This window comes from Sarcophilus harrisii, chromosome 1 (genome assembly GCF_902635505.1).
Source record: "Sarcophilus harrisii chromosome 1, mSarHar1.11, whole genome shotgun sequence".
NCBI lineage: Eukaryota > Metazoa > Chordata > Mammalia > Dasyuromorphia > Dasyuridae > Sarcophilus > Sarcophilus harrisii.
In genome coordinates, this window is record NC_045426.1 from 461,033,403 (window position 1) to 461,057,329 (window position 23,927).

The following is a 23,927-nucleotide window of genomic DNA, read 5'->3' on the forward strand; positions in this document are numbered from 1 at the left end:
AATTATTGTATGGTCATCCTTTCCAGGTTTATCATGTGGGAAACTGGGACCCTATTTTAGGGGCAAAAGATGTATTTCCTAAGAGCTATGTTAAATCATTGGTACAGCATTTACGAGAACTTCAACAAAAGGGTTAAAAGCTCAGACTCTCCTCTAGGTTTCCCTGTTCATAGAATTCAGGTTGGAGATTGGGTTTTGATCCGATCCTGGAAGGATGAGAAATTGACTCCATACTGGGACGGACACTACCAGGTGATACTGACCTCAGACATTGCAATTCTGACCCAGGATCAAGGCTGGACACACCATACCAGAACAGAAGGACCTATAGCACCACCTTTATTGGAGTGGATGGTTGACAATAGGGAGACCTCAAATTACATTTGAGGAGCGGGACCTCCACTGAATGGGAACACAATCTCTGAATCCAGTGCCTTGTAACTGTCTATGCATCACTCTTCTTATTGCCGGGGGCCTCTTCACTTGTTTGGGAGCTGATCTATTTTCCCCTAGGAATTTCACCCTCTCCTCACAGTGTACTCACCTATCTCTTAATTGGACAGGGAATCTGTTATATTGGATAAATAAGGTCAAAGTTTTCTTTCTTCCTGAACAGGCAGACAAATCTTTAGGGATTCAGTTGTAGGATGATTTGGAAAGAGGGATTCAGTTTTGATACCTCCATTACCCAGACTGGAGATGCAAATGGTTGGGGTGACACCTGGCTCTCAGAAAGAATAGTTAAAGTGTATGAGCCAGCCACCTAGGCTCAAGATGGAAGTTGGGAATATATATGTTGAATAGGAGAATAGTCCAAAACTCATTATCCAGAATTATTAGGTTGGAAGGGAAAGCTGAAGGATTTGTTAAATTGATGGGTGCTAAAAGGGTGGGAGCCAGTGCGGCAAGAAAACCAAAAGGAGCCAGGAGGAGATAAGAAATTAGGGAATGTTAAGTTATATTACAAAAATTTGAAGAGATCTCAGTGTATAAATAAGAAGCGAGACTGAACAAGATGAGGTGAGATCTCTCAGGACAGTTGTGAAAATCAAGTAAGGCTTCATCTACTTCAGAACTGGAATAGACCTGAAGGTCTTTGAGCATTAATTTAAGGGCATACTTAAGTCCCTTTCCTGCTATACTCCCATGACATCATTTTCTTCCTATTTCAATCAAATATGGGCAACTATGTACCTATTGGTCAAGTTCAATTTCTTGGGTACTTCCCGGGTTTAGAATGTAAGATTCTATAGCCATATAGGATGAGGGTCAGTGGTGGGAGGGGTATTTGCGTTAGGGATTTAAGCGTCAAACCTATCCTGAAAAGTGCCTCCTCTCCCTTTTGCCTGCTTGCCTGGTGGGATGCCCAATTCTTGTGAGAGACATTTGTTTTGCTCCTAGAGATCTCTCCAGCTTTTTTTTTTTTTTTTTTTTTTTTAATGGTGAACCCTCACCATTTCTGAGCCACAGCTTGAACCCGAATCATTCACATTTACTCTTCCTTATTTTAAATAATATACTCAACAACCCCTGGTCTAAGATATAATTTGCTGGGGGAGAAAAGGGGGAAGGAGAAGGGAGGGTAGTGCCTGCTACTTGGATAGGGTATAACTATCTCTAGATTAATTTATTATTTCTGTTCTGAGCCAGTATAACAGATTGAAAGGGAGTCCAGCATATCAAGAGTCAAATTGAGGCTCTGAAAGTCAGGTAAGTCACTTTATATTGTTTCAGAGAACTCCTTAGAATTTATCTATTTAAATCAGGAGTTTTTCAATAATGGGCCAGATAATCATTATATTAAGTTCTACAGGCCCAAAAGCAAAATCAAGGCTATCATATAGATACCTACATGAAGAGACAAAATAAACTTTCACAAATTTATTGACAGAATTCAAAATAATTTTTTTTTAATTTAAAAAGATCTAATGAGAAAGATGAAATTTTTAGAGGATAACATTTTATTTAATTGGAGTTCAAAATTACTGTTACCTGTCAACATCAACTGCAAATGTTTGCAAAAGTATCTTTGAAAGTGTCTTATTGTAGACATAAGTAGTGCCAAATATTGATATCAATCCACAAGTATGATTTTAATTAAGTATATCCATCATTTGGAAGATATTTACAGAATTCTATTAGATTCTTATCTTGATATTTGCCTTTAGAATGTCATTTTGGGGGCAATTAGATGGCGCAGTAGATAGAGCACCAGGAGAGTCCTGAGTTCAAAACTGATTTCAAACACTTAACACTTCCTAGCTGTGTGACCCTGGCAAATCCCAATCCCAACTGCCTCAGGAAAAAAAGTCCACTGCAGATCACTTTCAATTTGAAATTTAGTTGAAAGCTTGTTATTTGCAGAGTTAATGGTTTTTGAAAAATGGAAATTACTTTTACATTTTAACATCAAAGTCTGCAAACTGCTGCTGACACAGTAGTTTGAGCTCAAAAAATATATAGTTCCTAAAAATTTGTGTGGGAATGGAAGCCTTGCTCGTTAGTGAATTGAAAGGATGATGGTATTCTCAATAGGAAAAAGGAAAATATGAATTGGGTGACAAAAGGCATAGAGAATTGGGCTTGCAGTCATGAAGAAAGGTTAAATTGTGCCACAGTTATGAACTAAGTGATCCTGAGCAAATCCCTTAGCCTCTATCCATCTTCTTTGTCAAACAACAAAGTTTTATATTTGTTCAGCAAAAATCCACATTTCCTTCTTTACTGAGAAAATAAAGGCCATCAGTCACGAGCTGTTTTCCATGATATCCCAATATCCTTTTCTTTTCCTTTGCCACATCATTAATGAATGACTACAGCTAACATCACATTTTATGCTTGCAACAATCCTAAAAGGTATTGATGAACTTCCTAAAGATAAGGAAGGCTAGGCTTAGAGACATCAAGTTGCTCAGAATTACATGCCTAGAAAGTGTCAAAGGATAGATTTTAATTCAGACCTTCTTCTGGCTACAGTGACTTATATCATCTAGCTGATGAAAAGATGATTCTCCTTGATGACTGAATGCAATCAGAAAGATTGGAAATGTGGGAAGAGATAGACATAAGCAAAAAGGCTCTGAATTTTTTAGCCCTGATTGATATCTGAATTTCCTTATGGTAGGGAATTTCCTATGACTTACCCAAGAAATTTTATATGACCCTGTCTAGAATTTGAGCCAAGGTGTTTTTTGGCAGCATTTGTGCACATACAGTGCAAGTGCACCATGCTGGGCGTTCAAAACCAAGGATGCAGTGAAATCATTCCATAAAACACAAAAAAGCACCGCCAGAAACCCCTTGGATTCATTATTGGATTCATTGTCGATTTAAAATTATTTTTAAGTCGCCAAATTTTTCACAACCCACATGGAGTCTCAACCCCAAGTTCAAGAAGCTTTGCCCTACAACAGCTGTTTAAAACTTTGTCCCTTTTAGTCTCCTTCATCATATCTCTTCTATACTTCTAATATTCTATTTTGAAGATTAGAGCTTTAAATCCAAGTATTTGATTTTTCAAAAATCTTAATAAATATAAATTATCAAAGAGACAGGTTGGGATTGTTCTATATACATAACCTGAAAAGATGTAACATGGGAAGAAACAATTCTAAAGTGTCAAACTGTAAATATTGGGATAAAGTCAGTGTTATGCATAAATGCCAAATAGATTTATTCTTATTTAGATATGTTAAACTTCCAGATGGTAGGAAGAAAACAAGCATATTTTGTGCCACAGGCTGTTCCTAAGCCCTTTACAAATAGCTCATTTGTTCTACTCTAAAACTGTCAGTAGTTATGAGCTTCATTTTATGCTGAAGAAACTGAGGCAAACAGAAATTTATTGACTTGTCCAGGTAATGCGTGAACTCAATTATTCCTGACTCCAGGCCCAGTGCTGCGAGTCACCTAGATGCCTAATGTGATAAAATATTAGAAAATATGCATTAAAGTTAGAGGAGAATTTAAGAAGTCATCAAGTTTAGCAGTTCTCAAACTTTTTCATCTTAGATCCCATTTACATCCTGAAAAATTATAGAGAATTAAAAAGACTTGGGATTATATTAAGGGAAATACAGAACCAACTCAAACTGGCTTTTTCAATATGAGCATTTATACCATGGAAATCAGCAAACCCTACAAACCAGATTATATTTACTATTTCTGTTGATTTGTCTAGATTTAAATATGTGGAAAAAATGCAGATTAAGTGGTGTGTTCTGTTTTTGCTGGAGAGCCAGTTAAATATTTACTAACATACCACATAGTATCTATGAATATATACTACATTATATCTGCTATTGTGATACATTGTTAAATATATGTAAAACAGGATTAATAATAGCCCCTACCTCCCAGGGTTTTGAAGATTAAATATGCTAACTGCAAAGCACTTGCTATAATAGTACTTGGCACACTTATCTCTTGCTATTTAAATAAATGTTAACTATTATTATGTGGAGAAAATTCAGCTTCATAGTGACATAGTTAGAAATGAGAGGATTATTTCAATAGACATGATATATTAATATTTTTATTTTCTTCTGAAACATTTTTTTCCTTTGGTCATACATGCACTTTCACTAAATACACACACACACACACACACCCTTATGAATCAGGAGAGAAAAATCAGAACAAAAAGGAAAAACCACAAGAAAAAAAAATAAAAAAAGTGAATACAGTATATTTTGATTATTTACATTCACTTAGTATTATTATTAAAATGGTTCTGACCTCATGGAATTCCAAAAAAGGACTTCCAGTAGTAATCTGAATATATTTGAGTTTTTTTTTTTTTTACAAAGGAAAAAACTAAAGATATGTAACTAGATCAGGAAGAATCAAAAGAAGAACATGCTGCTCAAGATAAGCTATTTATCAGAAATCAAAATCACTCTCCCATCCACCCCTTTTTTGGATATGCAACCAACTTTCCCAACTTCCTCAGTCTCCTCTCCTTTCCTGCTCCTCTGAGGGCTGAAAGGTAGTACAATAATCCCCTCCTAAACACTTCTTTTATAGAGTTTAGGACCTAGACTTGGTGCAGTTGGAGAGCCCACTTCTAGCATCCCTTTGTGTCTTCTACCATTAGATTATAAATTCCTTCAAGACAGGACAGTATTATTTTTTATTATTTCTATTTCCAGGACTTATTAACAAACTGCTTGGCACATATAAGGTAAAAAATTTGTTTACTGAAAATAGAAACTCCTTTCTAATCCCCAGTGCTGCCCAAGTCAGATTAAAATGTAACTAGGAAACATTTAACGAAATAAAAATAGAATACAACATAATGTGTATTTGTGGTTTTTTAAATCAATATGCAATGCAAAGATTCATTATTTTAATTTGAAACTACTGGACTAGATGACCAGTTTAAGATGAGTCTAGGTCTCTCTAATTCTCTTTGTACCAGCCTGAGAATGAATCAGCAAATTTAGAAAAATCTATGGCTGCTCTGAAACCTCTCCTTTTCACACATAAAACCTTATTTTCAACTGTATCTCTCTTCTTACCTTGCTTGCTAATTTTATCCTTCCTCATTAAGGAGCCTCATCTAGGCTGTTATTCCTCAGTAAGTCACTCAACTTTGCAATGCTCCACACTCCCAGATATACTGCAGAGCACCAATAAGAGGGTCAAATGACAGGTCCATTTCCCTAGCAATTTTTGGTCCTAAAATTAAATATCTAATTCAGTTGATAATTATATCTTTGAACCTAAATTTATCTCAACTCTTCAGAGAATTAAAACATAACCCTCTGACTTTCAGGATAAGCATTTAAAAATGTTAATGAGAATCTTTTAAGATAAGGCAATATAGATAGAAAATGATCAAATAACACTTCTTTCAGTAGGGAGGGGAGTATAGAATGTTTTTTATATGGTCAGTTATTTTACTGCTTAATTTGTTTTCCTTTTTTACATGGGAGAAGGGTTCAGTTGGAACAGGGCACCATAATAAGAAATTTTAATGCGACACATTATAAAAATCAAACCAAGAATGACTGGAACTCAATATTCAAAAAACCCCTGGAAATCACTATTTTAAACCACTGGACCTTCAACAATAATATAAAAATACAATATTGTTGAAAACTTGTTGTAGTATATGTGTGTAAATGTAGTCAATATACAGCAAATAAAGGAAGCTATTTGATTTTGGCCTATTTAAATAAGCTACTAATACTAGAAAATAGAAAATGAAAAAAAGTTATCACTACAGGCAGTCATCACTAGGTAAATGTATCTAAATCTTAGTTTCCTCACCTGTAAAATAATTTGAGTCCTTAGCAACTTTAAAATTCTATGATTTGGGGAATTTCCAAATGCAATTATTGAGCCAATACTGGAAATTTTTGAAATTTGAAAATTTATGGACAATGGAAAAGCTAACATAGGACTAGATAGGCAAAGATTTCCTTAGTTTTTAAAAAAGGAAATAATGATATTAATTCCTAACAGTCTGTAATATTAATGAAGGTTTGTAAATCAGTTACTAGGCATTTTAAAGAACCTATTATATGCGAAATGCTGAAGATACAAAGAAAGACAAAAGACAGCTCTTCGTTTCAAAGAACTCACAGTCTAAGAGGGGAGAGAATATAAAATAAGGAAACAAGCACATATGTATAAATAATATCTATACAGGATAAATTGGATATAATCATAGAAAGAAAGGCATTTGAGGGTAAGGCTTAGTGAGAAAATGTTTTGGATTGAGATTATTTGAGAGATGGGGAACAAGTGGAAAATGCCCACTCTGAAAGAGTAATTTAGGTAAGAAGCAGCAGGGAGATAAGTGTCACCAAATACAAGGAAAGTAGGGGATTGATCGAGTGAGGGGAAGAGGAAGTAAGGTATAAGAAGACCGGAAATATAGGAGGAGGCAGAGTATGGAGAGCTTTGAATGCTAAATAAAGATCTCATATTCAACCCTACAGATAGATCCTAGATATAGCCAAAAAGATTATTGAAGTGAGGAGAGAGGAGAAGTTAGGCTCCGAGTAACATGGTCAAGACCTGCACTTTAGGAAGACTAATTTGACAGCTGAGTGAAGAATGGAGTATGAAGAGACTTAAAAGCAGAGTGCTTACAGAATCACACTCTGATTTATAAAGGACCTTAAAGGTCATGTAATTCAACTCTTTCATATTACATATCAGGAAAGTGATATCCACAAGTACTATGTGGCAGAACAAGATTCAAATTCAAGCTTAATTCTCGAAGTCAAACTTTTCTGCTGAAGCTTTTGAAAGGTTAACTGCTTCAGTTGGTATAAATTTTTAGAGGGGGGGAAAAAAGATGTTGATTAAAAATAAAAATAAAAAGTTTGCTAAACTGGAATTTGATAAAATCTATCCTTAACATAAAAAGAATTTTATTAGGAAAATTCCAAAATGGCCTATAAGAATACAATAGTATGAAATAGTCAATACATAGTATATATACATATCCTAAAGTTTTAGATAAAAAACTTAAAGATACAATTTGCTCTGCTAAATGAAGTTTGATAAGCAAATAAAAATACAAAGAAAATTCTTTTATATATAGATATAGATATATAGATACAGATATATAGATGGATAGATATAACTTTAAGCAATTGACCAGCTTCTGCCTCCCTGATAGGGATTATATTATGTGCTACCATCCCCCCAAAAATAATGTGAATTTTCAGTGTATAAAAAACAAAATTCTTTGAAAATGTTCTAGTTGGTTAGTATCGTATCATCTCTTTGAGAATATATGAATTACAAAAAACAGTGCAGAGCTCCCAATGAGGAAAAACCTATTTTTCAATGATAGATTTGACTATAGATCTTGGAATTCTGTAAAACGAAAGTACAAAGATAATTATTAAAGAAAAGGGGCTAGCTACTTGACTGCTCCAATTCTAGAAAATAAGGTACTCTCTAAATTTGTGAGAAACCAACTCTACTGGATGACTAGACTTTCCCAGCATATGCTTACAGAATTATATTTTTAGAGATAGAAGGATCCTTATAGGTCATTAAGATCAATTCTCACACCTAAAAGTTGAGAAAACTGGGACCCAGAGGAGTTGCTTTTACTTGCTAAACTCCATTGGAACTTAACTGCTATTCTGATGAAATCAGGACCAGGACATTTGAGTAAAAAATATGAACTATATCGACACTGCACATGTCAGGTTGTCAGGTAAACTTATGGAAACTCTTACATACTGCATTAATATTTCATCAGTGATAGTCAGCAAAGTCAATACAAAATGTTCCACTGGACAACAATGATTTAGGCATTTAATAAATTATAAATTAGTAAAATCAGTAAATGAACCATGACTAGATTCTTTGGTGTCCAATATTTGGCATACTATCACAAACATATCCGAAAATCCATTAAATTCCAAAGTAGTATTTTACATAAAAACAAAGATCTGATAGGTGAATCATCCCTTACTCTACTAATTTGATGGTATCATCCTTGATGCCCAAATCATGTATCTATTTTGATCTTATTTTGGTATGTGGTGTGAGATGTAGGTTTATGATATTTTCCAATTTCCCCAGCAATTTTTCTGAAATGAGTTCTTATCCTAGAAGTTGGAATTTGGGGGTTCAAATACTAAATTATTGTATGTCTTGATATATATATTGATGTGTAGTTATACAGTATTTTACACTCACAACCCACAACTCACCCATACTAATATTTAAGCTACAAAACATCACAAATGAAACATGAAATCAAAATGCAGTCACCATTTCTATGTAGTTTTCTTACAAATACATGTCAAGTAATCATAAAACTTCTAAACCAAAAAATTTAAAAATTTCTAAATGAAAATGAGGGTTGTTAAATCTTTAGATAGAGAAGTAAAGTGACAAAATGGCAATGAGTCAGAATTCAGGAAAAATAAGAAATTTTGAATTCAGCCTAATAGAAAAAATGAAATTGTCCTTTGAAAATTTTGTATGAAAACCTCACATCAAAAATGTATTAATATAAATGCATTTTAAAAATTGTACTTCATGCAATTTATACTTTTTTGTTTAAAACAAAAACATTCACATTAACATTCATATGCAATAAGTTTAAAACACAAAGAAGCAAACACCAGATCTAAGCAAAATGTGCATTCTGAGGCCAGAGATTCTATTGATGATAATTATTAGATCTGCTAGTTCATTTCCAGATACATCCTTAGTGATAAACTATCCCTTGTTTAAAAAAAAAAAAAATTAAAGAGAAAAAACTAACAATTCAGCAAAACATCACAATTACAGCTGGTATGTTCTGAATCCAATTCTTCCTGTGCAACAAGAGAACTGTTAGGTTCTGAACACATATATTGTATCTAGGATATACTGTGACATATTTACATGCATAGGACTGCTTGCCATCTAGGGAAGAGGGTGGAGAAAGGGAGGGGAAAAGTCTGAACAGAAATGAGTGCAAGGGATAATATAAAAAATTACCCAGGCATGGGTTCTGTCAATAAAAAGCTATTAAAAAAAGTGTCAAAAAGCTGCATAGAAATAAATAATAATAATAATAATAAACCAGCTGGTATGGGCACTATATTTCATACTTTGATGGGACAGGGTCAGGACTAAGTATGACCTGACCTTCTCCCATCAACATGTGCAATTTGATATTTTATGGGATCTTCCAAAATCCAATATTCACAGTTCTCAAAAAGACTTTCTAAAATTTTCACAATGTACAATTTTTGTAAAATGATCACAACCTTCATCATCAACCTTCCCTAATTTCTGGATATAGTATATAATAAATATAACTTACAATAAAATGACATGTAATATCCTAAGGATACTTCTTTTCTCTATCTTAACTGTATTCCCTCTTGATCTTCTTGCAAATGGAAATGGACAAAAAGGACAAAATGAAGCCCAAGATAAATCACTAAATGTTCCAAGTGCCTTCAATGTTATCCCACTAGAAACTTACCAGTCTTGTGAAGTATGACTTTAAGTATTATCTTCATTTTATAGATGAGAAAACTAAGGCTTACAAAAAATAAGTAACGTGCCCATGATTACACAGCTAGTAATGGATAAAGGAAATGAAGCCAAATCTTCTGGCCTCCAAGTCTAGCTCTCTAATGATTAGTACAGATATGTTTCAGCTAATGGCAATACAAAAACAAAAATGAAAATAGTCCCTTGTCCTCAAAGAGCTAACATTTCATTAGAAGAGATCTATATACACAAAGATATAGCTAGATTTCCTTAAATGAATCCTGTGAAACACTGGCATTCTTTTGCATTATTCAAAGTTATATGTAAAAATATGATGTGGGTTCCTGTAGGTTTTAATTTATTTAGTAATGTGATATAAAAACAATGGTTAAGAAAATAATGTATTTTTAAAAATGACTGATTGTGCCTTAAGTAAAATTTGCATTTACAAATTTGTATGTTTTGATTTAGAGCTAGTGTTCATAATTTTTTGCTTCCCAACCTGTACAGCTCAAATATTTATTGTAGAGTGAATTCCTTCTACTCTTCTGTCACCTATATGGGCTTAGTAATCATTGCTGCTCTTATACAATCACCACTCAGTTTTATAGCCACAACAGTCTGAATAATCGCTCACAGGCTCACTTTTTCAATATTATTCTGCCTAGCCAACACAAACTATGAACACATCCACAACAGAACTTTAATTCTAACCCGAGATCTTCAAATAATTCTGCACATTACTATCATATAGTGAATTTTTCACCTACTTAGTGTTGATCTAAATGATTATCCACTACATCAACTAGCTGCCCAGTTCTTTTTTTCCCCCCCAATTGTCAGCTTTTATAAGAAAACTTTCAACCCATTAAGTGTTAAAATGTGCCTCCAAACTAATTTCATGTTGCTTGTTAATTGCCAAACATAGAGAATATTTAAATGAATCTTTGGCGTTATAATTTTTTCTGAAGCCAGTTGAAGAAATTGTATTGCTGCCTATAGTTTATTTATAGTCATTTAAAAGCTTTTGGATTTTTTTCTTTTAAAGATAACATAATTTATATACTGAACTAATACGTATGCCATTGGCCGCTATAAAGAAATGTTTTGTGAACTGCAAAAACAAAAATTTCTTTTATATTTTTATACGATGATATACAAGGCAAAAAAATAACAAAGCATTGGTTTTAATTTTGAATAACCTCCCAGTAAAAATGTTCAATTATCCTAAAATTAGATCTTTGGAGAAAGGAGGAACTTATGACCAAAGAAGAACTAGAGAATATTATGAAAAGCAAAATAGACAACTTTCATTACATTAAATTAAAAAGTTTTTCACAAACTAAACCAACAGAAACAATATTAAAAGGGAAGTAAAAAGTAGCAAAGAACTGGAAACGGAATGGATGCCCATCAATTGGATAATGACATGTGACACATGAAGGTAATGTATTATTGTTCTAGAAAAAAACGATGAACAAGCTGATTATAGAAATTTCCATATAGATTATGGAAAGATTTATATGAACTGATGCTGAGCAAAACAAGCAGAACCAGGAACACATTGTACACAATGACAGCCAGAATGTGTGATGATCAATTATGAAAGACCTGGTGCTTCTCAATGGTTCAGATATCCAGCAATTCCAATAGACTTTGAAATGCGATCTGCATCCATAAAAACTAAGGAGACTAGAGTATAAATCAACACATGTTATGTTCACTTTTTCCCACCTCCTAGCCCATGGTTTTTCCCTTTTGCTCTGATTTTTCTCTCCCAACATGATTCATAAAATAATGTATATGAGAATTAAATTTACCAGGAAAAAAGAAAAAGAAAAAATAGAACTCAAGAGAAGAGATGAGAAACTACCTCCTCTATTCCCTCCCTCCTTTCCTCCCCCATTTACCCTTGATGGAGGTGGGAGATACCCAGGTATTACAGGTTGCCCATGTTTTCAGACATTTTCAATTTATCTATCAGTTGCACTGTTTACTTGTTTTTGCTCTCTGAAAAACAGTATTTGTCATATGGGATGATTTTCTGAGAGAGAAGAGGACTACCTGGAATTATTATAGTAATGTAAGAAATAGAATGTATCAATTAAAAAAAAAAACAACACTTTTTTTTTTAAAGCGGTAATGACAAAGAATATGGATTCCTCAAGACCAGGTCTAATAAAACTGACCTCACTTTTTTCCCCCTGGGGTACTAGATTGGAAGAAATTAGAATACTCTAGCAAAATTTGCAAATGTTTTGGGGGGAAAATCATATTAAAGTTTCAAGGTATTCTTAGAAGAAAAATGTGGATGAGAGAATCCACTTAGACATGTTTAAATGACTGAACCCAAAGAGTAGAGTGGAATAACAAAATGGAAGTCTCCCATGAAATTTTTAATTACTTAATAAAAACAGAATGATTTGGGTGAAAGCAAAGGGACAATACTTTAAAAATTTGTGTAATCCATTAAAAAAAAAAAAAGTTGATGGAATGCTTTGCATATATTATCTCAAGAAGTAGGAACAAGCTGTGAGGCATGAAGGATGTGTTATTCTCCTGTAACAGAGAGAGAAACTGAAGCTGAGATGAAAATGACTTTAAAAGAATTCTCAGGAACCCCTCTTTCCAAAACTGATTCTACCTGACCAGCACATAAACCCACTTTGGAAAAGAGAAAGAAAAGTAAGCGCCTCCCCCCTTCTAACTGTTCTGATGGCAGGGAAATAATTTTAAATCTATGTAACATTTTTTTTTTTAAAAGTAAAAAACAAAAACAAAACCCTGTGGGGATGGAAGGGTATCTGGAAACTTATTCGATCTTTAAGCAAACAGCCTACCTTGATTTTAGACACATTCAATTCCTCTAAAACCAAGTGACTTCAACACTACTTCCAATTCTAGGAACTGCACCTTTACTAAAATACCTTAAATTAAGATTAAACATTCCCCAACTAATTGCACCAAATAATGAAGTCTCTTTGAAGCTGTTCTGTGATAAAGGAATATTCAACTCACCTCATGTATTTTGCTTCTAAGCAATGAATTACATATGTAAAAATAAAGAATATTGTGCCATAAATTTGTTAATACCTTATTAAACTTACTATTTTAGAAAACAAAGTCAGTTCCTTATCCAATTTTTTTCTTTTGCAAGGCAATTGAGGTTAAGTGACCTGACTAGGTGGTCATACAGCTAGCAAGTGTTATCTTAAGTCTTAGCTCAGGCCCTTCTGACTTCACTATGCCTGTGCCATATAGCTGCCCTCTTTTTGTTTTTCTTCATGTATTGAAATGTTTGCTGATAATTAAATCACACAAAAAACCCAAATCCAAACTGTATAATTCACCTTGCTAATGGACCACTTTAGACGTACAATATTCACAACTGTTTTATTGGGAATGTAAAGTACTTGAAAATATGTATGCATATTTAAAAAAATAAATCTGATAGCTAACTACCTAACAGGATTCATATGAACAACATGTTTTGTAACTCCAAACCTAAATAGCCCTTTTATTATTTCTCAATTTCAATTCAAGAAGAGGCTTAGGAGTGATGATATAAACCCTTTCCCTGAGAACAAATTCAAGCAAGTCTGATAGTACCACAGATATTGTAAGTAAAGTGGAAAACATTATCTTACCCTTGTACAAAGCTATGTTACACTACGCACCAGTAACACAGTATATTATAGATTTTAGACTATGCTTCAAATATACTTTGGCAAGGAAATAAATTAAAATAATCAAGAGTTAATATCAAAGCCATCATCAATGAGCCAAGATTTCTTAATTCCCCACTATATTCTAGGTGCTACAGATAAAGACAAAAAAAGCCTCAAAGAACTCTTTATTCCTTCAGAAAAAAAGTCAATTTAAAGCAATTTGGAGTGGGGAGGCAAGACAAGCAATACAAGCTGGGAGGAAAAGGATTCTTAAACAGTTGATAGAAGGAAGCTAGAGAGTCTAGGGTGTAAAAATGAAAAGGCAGTGAACTGGAATTAAAAAGCCTACTATGAAGATCACTTAGAGAAGCCAGGCAGTAGCCTGAACACTCCCCAGTTTTCCTCAGAAACACTGCTAAATCAAGTTCCTGAACAGATTCTGAGATGATAAAACCCACAAAAAAAAAAAAAAAAAAAAGAAAAAGAAAAGAAATCAGAATGAAATGATTTTCTGGTTTAAGATATCTTAGAAGGACTTAAGATCTGTCTAACTTGAGTAAAAGAGTAGTATGGCCCAATATAGGCACAGTTTAGGAAATCTACTGTATGTCTTAGCCAGCACAGACCAACAGTGAAAGCCCTTTGGTCCTCCCTCAACTAGCCAGTAGCTCAGCAGGCCAGCATTGAGACCTGTAATCCAAGAGCAGAAGGCAAATTGAGTACAGGGACAGAGAGGAGTAGGGGAAAGCCAGCAGCACCTCTGGCCCCAGTGCAAGTTGGGACAATCTGCCTTCTGTTCTAAGAGCAGAGCTTAATTTTTTAAAATGAGCAAAATAGTAAAAAGAGCCTGACGATAAAAAAGCTATTATGGCAACAGGAAAAATAAGAACATAAACCCAGAAGAGGACATCAATGGCAAAATGCCTAGATGTGAAGCTTCAAAAAGGAATAAGAATTGCTTTCAAGCTCAAAAAGTTGTTTTAAGAGTTTCAAAAGGATTTTTAAAAAGTCAAAAGGAAAGCTAGGAAAAAAAATAAGCTATGCAAGGAATTGGGGGGGGGGGGAGAATTAACAACTTGGAAAAGGAAGCTTAAAAATGAAGAAAGCTCCTTTAAAAAAAAGAAATGGGGGGAAAATCGACTAAACAAAACGACTTTAAAAGTAGAACTGGTCAAATGGATAAAAAGGTAGAAAACCTAACTGAAGAAAATAACTAAAAATTAAAACTGAATAAATGGAAGTTATGACTCAATGACACATCAAGAATCAGTCAAAAATTGTTTTTAATGAAAAAACTGAAAATGAAATGGCAGTGAATTGTAAAAAGAGGACCGAAAGAAAGGCAATCAAAGTGAATGTCACATGTGAGCCAATAAGATTTTGGCATGAAAACCAGATTAGAACTCCAGTCTGTAATGGTGAAGCTTGAACAGTTCTTTTTTTTTTTTTTTAAATCATGAATTATATAAATATGAATTTAGTTACCATATCCCAGAACAAGAGAACAAAGGGATACCTTTAATGAAAATTAGAACAAAGTAGAAATTAGCAGCTGATTTTGTTTTCAAAGTTCTAAATAACAATATCCTGAAGTCATTTTAAGTTTAGTAGCCTTAATAGATTAACACTTATGGGACACTCTGTATTTAAGGAAACAACTCAAAGTTCTGCTTTATGATTAGGTGCCAAATTTTACATATTTTAACAAAGTAAATTATTCAGTCATTTCTAACACCCCCTGAAAATGGCTAGGGATATTATTTCACATAGCAGATAATAAATTTGCATAGATTTCATTATCATGAGATGATCATAAGAAGCAGAATACATATTTTTGAAAATTGAAATAAATATATGTATGGCAGATTCATTATAAACCACAAAGGAATGCTATGCAAGTCTATCCACTTGAGTTTTCTCAAAATGCTTTTCAGGAGAAATATGATAGCCAAAAACAAGTGCTTCGTTGTTAATATAGTACAAGAATGTTTCATTATAACTATCATATAGTTCAATCACAATATCTAATCAACTATCTTGATTAAAAAAAATTAGGATCCTTTAGATTTTTTCCTTTTTAACTTCTGAAGGAAGCTCAATAAAAACATGATGCCTGTGAACAGTACAAAGTAGTCACACATTTTAAAATTATTTTAACTTATATAACAAAGCTCAGAGATTTACAAAAACAGAATCTTAGTTTTAAAAGAAACACAAACACACACACTCGTACACTCACTCTCTCTCTCTCATATAGCTGGAGAACTAGTCAGATTAAGTCTCTTAGTATATATAGGCCAAGATAATACTTTGATGGCTAAGTGAAGGGGACCTTCTACCATTTAATTTCTTCAATTTAGACTTTTTCTGTTTTGCTACTGCTCACATGAGATTTTCATTTCCTCTCTTTGTATCTTTGCACACTGGCTGACTGTCCAAAATCTCCATCTCTGGAATGTTCTTCCATATAAGGTACACCTCTTAGAATTCCTGGCTTCTTTAAAGACAGCTCAAAGGGCACTTCCCAGAAGAGGTTCTTGCCTTTTTTACTAATGAACTTTTCCTCCTAGGGAAAAATAGCTATCATACACATATATACATATATACACAAAGACAGTTTCCATGTTGTCTCCCTCAACGAGGGCAGGACTGTCATATAGTAAGAACTAGGAAAAAATGCTTAATGATCCCTTTACCAAAAGTTGTTTATGCAATACTTTAATGACCCCTAGATTATTCCCTGGAAAAATGGGCCACCTTAAAACTAATACCTTCTAAAGATGTATGAATCTCAGTCATAGGCTACCTGAGTCTCTTAAGAGTCAAAGCTGAGCATGAGCTAGGTGGGCATAAGCAGGCCACATGTTACAAATGAAAACTTTCATAGGAATTACATGGCATAAAAGGATGTTAAAGAAATGTATGAGGAAAAAAAGAGAAAAGTGGCAATAGATGAATTAACCCCTGGCTTTATTGATATATAGAGAATATCAAAAGCTAAAGGAAAATTGTCAAGGATGCTGGTTGGATTCTCTCTGAATACTGTATTAGAGGACATGGACAAGTCATATAGGATGAAAAGCATGAAGAGGTTGTGATCTGCATGCTAGGGGGAAAGATATCTGTATCAATAAGATCAAAGATCATGGTTTAGAGCTAAAAGTAGCTTAGAAGTCATCTAATAAACCACTGATTTTAGAGATTAGCCTTCTAAAGGGCTGAAAGGAGAAGTGCAGAGTGGCAGGGCTGGGTTGTGAACTCTAGACTCTGATTCCAGTTCAAGAGCTGTCCACTGTACATACTGCTTCCATTTTTTAAAGCATATTTAGAAGCAGCACTACAATGCAATCTTGCCAGATTCAGAGAATGGTACTTAAGTTTATACACACACACACACACAATTTTATTTTTCATCTGAATAATTCTAGCTGAGAAATTCTTTTCTGAACTTTATAGTGTTATACCTAGTCTTTCTCCTAAAGTCTTAAAATGTACTACAATCATAAAATACTAGGCAACAATAATTACTTCCAGTTTTTGCTTAACGAAACAAAAATGCTAGAAAACAAAGTTTAAGATCAATTAATAGTCAAGAACATAACAGATTCCCCCCCCAATTTCCTTAAGAATATAAGAAAAAATACTATTCCCAAGAGATAAGTAGTGGAAGTATATTAACAATTCTCAAAAGAACTGCAAAATTAAAAACATGTGAAAGAATATTCTAAATCACCAAGAAGAGAATTGCAAATAAACATTAGCCTAAACCCTGAAAATTACCAAAAAAACCCACCAAAAAACAAAAACAAAAAACCCCTGGTATAATCAATATTGAAAGGGTTGTAGGAAAATAGACACATTGACACATTAGTGGTAAAGCTGTGGTGAATCAGTACAACCATTTTGCAAAGTAATTTGGTTTCATGGAAATTCACTAAAATGCCAGTGCACTTTTACCCTGAGATTCCATTACTAGGCTGAACCCCAAAGAGGCACTGATACAAAGAAAGTCTGCAAACATGCACAAAATATTTACAGAACTTTTTTGATAGGTAAAGAAATAAAGTAGATGCCCACCAACTGGAGAATGGTAAAACAAAATGTGGCATATGAATATAATGGAATATTGTTATGCTGTAAGAAATCATTACTGATGACCAGAGAAATATGGAAAGATTCATAACTGATTACAGAGCAAAGATACAAAGACTCTAATAATGTGAAGAACACACACCATAAAAATCAAGTGAATGTTATAAAGAATATGGCTTAAAAGAAAAAAATTAGGTAATTCTCCTAACTTCATCCCCTTGCAATGTGGGAAATTCACGTGTGTGTACGTGTGTGTGTTTTTACTGCATATTTTCAAAGCTTTTCAATGTATTAATTAGTTATACTAATGTTCCCCCTTTTTGTCTTAAATACTATTTGTTTTATGGAATGGCCTTTAGTAGGTGGGAAGAAGGGGGGAATGAAAAACCTGATGTTTTTAAATTATTTTATATGTAACTTTTTTATTATAGCTTTTTATTTACAAGACATATGCATGGGTAATTTTTCAGGGTTGACAATTGCAAAACCTTTTGTTCCAATTTTTCTCCTCCTTATCCCCACCCCCTCCCCCCGATGGCAGGTAGACCAATATATAAAACTGATATTTTTTTAAAGACATCAATAAAAATGTATTCAAAAAACAAATAAGATTTCCCTTCTTCTAGTCAAGAAAGACAATTCAATATTTCCACAAAATTTTCTATTTCTCTGGACCTGAGAGCCCTAAGTTTCAGAGGTTAAAAATTTCAACTCTGAATCCATGCTAATTATTTAGTTGGTGAAAGAAATTCTTGCTTCCATAGCTCCAATTACTTTGCCAGTGGCACATTAAGAAGTTAAGTGACTTGTCCAAGTGAGATTTAACCCTATCCACTTGAGTTTTCCTAAAATGTTTTTCAGGAGAAATGATACCCAAAACTTGCTGCATTGTTAATATAGGTCGAGAATATTTCATAATTATAAACTATTTAGAATAGATAATATCAATTCCAATATCTAATCAACCATCTTGCTTAAAAATTACTTAGGATACTCCAGATTATTTTAACTTCTGAAAGAAGGTCAATAAAATAATTACATGATGCTTATGAACAGTAGTCGTACATTTTAAAATTTAAACTCACTCTTATTTAAAAAAATGGGCAGAAGAAATCTACTTCATGGGTAAGAAAACTGAATACCATCAAAGTCAGAAGCAGAACTGGGACTTTCCTACAATGTCTTGTCTTCTGAACAGTACTATCAAAGAACTGGTATATAATAGCAAGTTCAGCTTCTTTGAAACTCTGGATCTATCCTCTCTTTTCAGATTGCTACCATATGTAGCTGTATTCCCTGCTCCTATAAATTGTTGAGCATATGTGTAAGCAGCACTGACAAAGCGGTATGAAACAGTCCCTTTATTAAGTGGTTTACCATACAGAAGAAAAGGAGAAAAACACCTTACCACATAGCTAGCTGCCTTTGGATAGAGGGATGTATCATTAGATGTTGTGGGTTGAACCTAATTGACACAAATGTTTAAACATAAAGCAATATGTGGAGGAAGAATTCCTTTTTAGACTCTTTACCCAGGACTTCCTTAATTGTAGGATTCTTCCAGAGTCTCCTTTTAAGTGAAACATAGTGGCTGTAGCCATGCCTCACTTTTTTTAGTCATTACTCAGGGCATTCTACCCCTCTCTTTACAAATGGCAAGAGCTGTATTCTTGGCAACTTACGAGTGCTTGACATGTATGTGCTTAGTCCATATGTGACTTTGGGCAAGTCACTTAACTCTAGGCCTGTTTCTCATCAGTAAAAAGAAAGATTTGTATTAGATGCATAAGGTCCCTTCAAACTCTAAATCTATTCTCATCAAATATCATGACTGGTGCAAACTAAGTGGTATAGGAGTATGGAGAACAAGTTCAAGTGGGAATCTCAATGTTAAAGCCTCTGTGTAGCCAACACTTAGGACAATGCCTGACATATATTTAGCATTAAACGCTTGCTCAGCAGTAGTCTGGGCATAAATAATCAATAGTATTGAGTGTCTACCATGTAACGGACATCATTAGGCTCTGAAAAATAGAAAGGTTAAAATAAAATGCTGTTTACCCTCTAGGAGTTTATATTCTATTAAAGAAGGTAGCATTCCTTACACATGTAAGGAATGGGGGCTGGACCTTTTGATTTCAATGGTATAGGGAATTTACAGATGAGAAAACTCTTGATTAAAGTCTTAACATTTTTGCAGCTTAAGAGTTACCTAAAGAATTGGGAGGTTAAATGACTTTAAGATCATAAAGAAAATATATTTTTAAAAAAAGTATATCAGAGGTAAAATCTGAATCTATGCTTTTTACCATCATTCCATGGTATACACACAAAGTGATGGTAGGGAAAAGGTACCTTCTCCTGTAGAAGGTAGCACTGAGCAGAAGTTTGAAAAAAACAAGACATTCTAAGAGATTAAGGTAAAGAAGAGAGTTCATTCCAGGCATGAGGCAGAGCCCATATGAAGGCCTCAAGCAAAATAAGAGTGCAGAATCCTGGCTGAATTTCAGGGTGCAGGTAAGAGAATAATGCACAATGGTCTAAAGGTATGGAAGGCCAGAGTTGTGAAGGGCTTTAAAAGGCATATTGAGTTTTAATTTGTCCTAAAGGTAACAGCATTAGTCTTTATTAAGAGTTGAGAAAAATCAAACGTGTTCTTTATGAAAATCACATTAACAGCTAAATGACTTAAGAAAAAGGAAAAGCTTTTGGTGGGAGTAAACAGGGTGCTTGGGGGCTGCTTTCAATTAGGTTCAACCCACAACATCTAATGATAGATCCCTCTATCCAAAGGCAGCTATGTGGTAATCTCACTTTATTTTTATTCTCTTATTTTCTTCACTACTTGGGGTTATCTAAAATGTCAATTTCAAAACTATTCAAGACTATTTTTGATTGACTGCCTAAGCCCCTCCCATCCTCAGGTGTGCCATGGCAAATCAGGTGTTGCCAAATAAAAAGCCCAGGAAACTGAATTATCTAGCAGACTATCTTGAAAACAACTACTTTCCCACACCGCTTAAAAACTTAAGAATTATACTACTTTTAGTGTCTTATTATTCAATTAAATGATTTGTGAATTTATTAAAATATACTGCCATATCATCAGGGCAACCATCAGGGAAGCAATTGCAAGAATATGTCCAAAGTTGAGCAACCAGTCACCACTGAAATCATATTATATTAATAGTTGAAGTTGTGACACCAAGTTAAGTAACACCTGAACAAGACTTTTATTATTAGATTCAAAGCAATATAAAACAAAAAATATTAAGTGAACTGATTTCACAATTTCAGATACAATAAATCTAACCAATCCTGGGACACATTTTAAGATCACTTTTAAGTTTCTAGCTACTTCAAAAGGACCTTTGGTCTTCCATAAATTATCTCCTGGGTCAGCCAAGAAAGTCTAAGTTCCTTAAGGACAGGAACTTTTTCCTCAAAGCATAGTAAGAACAACTATGGACTTAAATCAATAAACATATTAAGCACCTATATATCAGATATTAGGTATACACAGGAAAAAAGCAAACAAAAACAAACAACTTGTCTCTGTTCTTGAGGAGCTCAGTGTAATGGGAAAGGCAGCACGCAAACTATGCACAAACAAAACTTATATAGGCTGAACTGAGGATTTAACAAGAGTCATTAAGAAGGACTGGGAAAGTCTTTCTGTAAAAGATGAGATTTTAGATGTAACTTAAGCCAAGAGACAAAGATAAGGGAGAAAATTCAAATCAAGAGACAGACAGTGAAAATGCCAAGTAGGAAGATGGAATATCTAATTCAAGAAACAGCAAGGAGGCCAATGTCACTAGACAACAAATTTTTTTTTCCTAGAAGAGAAGGAGGGGAATAGTAGGGTAAGAAAACCACAAAGATAGGTGGTCCATAGGTTATGACGGGCTCTGAACACCACAGGCTGTTTGATTCTGGAGGTGAGGAGGAGCCATTGGAATTTTATTGAGTCGCAGAAAGAGAATTGAACTGTCTTAAATAGCTAAGATGTTTCTCAAATCCTACTATTCCAATATTACAAGTTAATGTGACTGAGATGTAAAAACTTTTGAAAAAATTTTATGACTGGTTTAAAATATCTAAGACATGCTGTTATTTTCCAAATCCTAATATTTCCTGTTACACAGTAATATGAATGACATACAATAAGAAAAAAAAAATTACAACTGGTAGCAGCATCTGTTTGCAGTAACTTGCCAGTGATTAGGAAATCTCTATCTTCAGGACCCAGGCTCCTAAAGTCAAAACCATTGCGGCCTCAAGATGAGTAAAAGGCTATTATTCCACTCCCTTTTTGGAGAGACTGCCCCAACACCTTCCCGGCAGAAGCAGTCTTTGAAAAAATCACTAAAAGTCACAGAAAATGGTTCACTAGGGGACATACTCGGGTTGTCATCACGCTCCAGACCCTCTCCACCCCACAGGTCCCGGATCCTCTACCTGCCTCTAGGCCGGAGGAGGGGTAGAAGGGGGAGGGGAGGGTGCTCGGGCTCTGGGCGATCCAGGCCGGGGCTAACTCTCAGCAGTAGCTGCCTCCGGAGGACACACACGTGGCCATTCCGGCCTCCCCCCGCACCCGGTGCCCGGTTCGGGGAGAGAGGGGGCCGGGGCTGGGTTAGGCTGAGGCCCGGCGGGCCTGGCCGCATCGGCCGCTCGCAGTGCCCACGTCACCGGCTCCAGCACTGCGGAAATGGAGCCGTGGCGGGAGGAGGGGAAAGGGCGGAGGAGAAGCAGGAGGCGGGGGAGGGAAACGCCGCCGCCAATCGCGCTCGGCCCCCGGCCCGGGGTCTCCGGGGACCACGGCCCACCCGCCCCCTCACCGCTCCTTGCCTACCCGTCGTCGGGCGACTCACCTGTGTCGCCGATGATGATGTACTTGAAGAGATAAGCGTACGCCATGGCCGCGGCCGCTCCGTGCCCCCGGCACACGGCTCCTCCTCCGCCTCCTCCCCCGAGCTGCCGCTCCTCACCCCGGCCTTGCTCACGATACCAGACGCGGGCGAGTCCGTCTGAAAAGAGGAGCCCGGCGGCGGCGACGGCGCGGAGCCCGCAGACCTAGAGAACGGGGGAAACGCAGAGACGACGCCGGCAGAAGCGAGACGAACCTCCCTGCCCAGCCCAGCCCCCTCTTCGACCTCGACCCGGAAGAGCAGCGGCGGAGCCGGCAGCCGGAGGAACTGAGCAGGAGCGCCCTCCCTTCAGCTGTTCCCCCGCCCCCTGTCACGGCAGGCGGGGCCCAGAGCCGAGCGAGTGGGAGGGAGGGAGGGAGGGAGGGAGGGAAGGAGAGCCAGAGCTCAGAAGCCGCGGGCGTGGGTGCGGCCGAACCCAGACTGGGAGAGCTGCGGGCTGAGGGGGCGGGGGCTGGGGGCTGGGGGCTGGAGGGGCGCCTTTCGCGCACGCGCACAGCGGGCGGGCGCTGGTGGGACCCACTCTGAGGGAAGGAGGGCACTCGCTGTGTCGGGGGGAAACAGACTACATCTTTCTTAGACATTCTCAAGTGAGCGCTGGCGGAAAAGAATGGCGATTTGAAAAAAACATCTGAAAAAATGTGGAAAAAAAATCCATCTTAATCTCGCCTGAGCACTAACACCCCTTTACTAACCGTCGACTGGTCATCTTCATCCGGATGTCCCCGAAGGCATCCCGGACAAACTTCCCCCGGGAAAGCATCCCGGACGCTGTTCAGCCAGCTAGTTAGTCTACGGTCATTTACTGTATTATATTACTATATGCCGGCCTGAGGGCCGAGTCTGGAAACATTCAAGTACAAGCATAGAGAAAAACACCCATTGCCCTCAAGGAGCTTACATTCAAAACCAGACAAGACAATTTGAAACCGAAGCTGAAAGGGGAAAGTGGAAAGAATCGCTTCTTTCCCCGGCTCCGAATAAAGAGGCACAGAGTGGGGATGCAGCCAAAGAAAGAAATAAGAGATGTCCTGGGTGCTCTTCTTAAATGAGAGGTTCTGGGAGGAGCTAGACAATCTGAGGGAAGGGCCGCAGAGGTAGAGGATGTTCCCAGTATGTGCATTCTGGGACTGCCGTGATCTTCTACCCGGAAAAGAATAGATTCTGGGGTACAGAATGGTAAGAAATTAAGATATGTGAAGCGCTTTGCAAAGCTTAACACGCCATAGAAATGTTACTATTACTATCTCTGAAATATTATTTTACCAAT

The 23,927-nt window shown here is 35.9% G+C and overlaps 1 protein-coding gene across 1 annotated transcript in view; it reads right to left on the reverse strand.

Annotated features, from left to right (window-relative positions):
• The window catches only part of RAB2A (RAB2A, member RAS oncogene family), an 83,489-nt gene extending 60,593 nt beyond the window's left edge, over positions 1-22,896 (reverse strand). The window contains exon 1 of the mRNA XM_031946370.1: positions 22,604-22,896. Coding sequence (XP_031802230.1) covers positions 22,604-22,649 — 46 coding nt within the window. The 5' untranslated portion in view covers positions 22,650-22,896. The remainder of the gene's footprint in view (positions 1-22,603) is intronic.
• Positions 22,897-23,927: the final 1,031 nt, after the last annotated feature.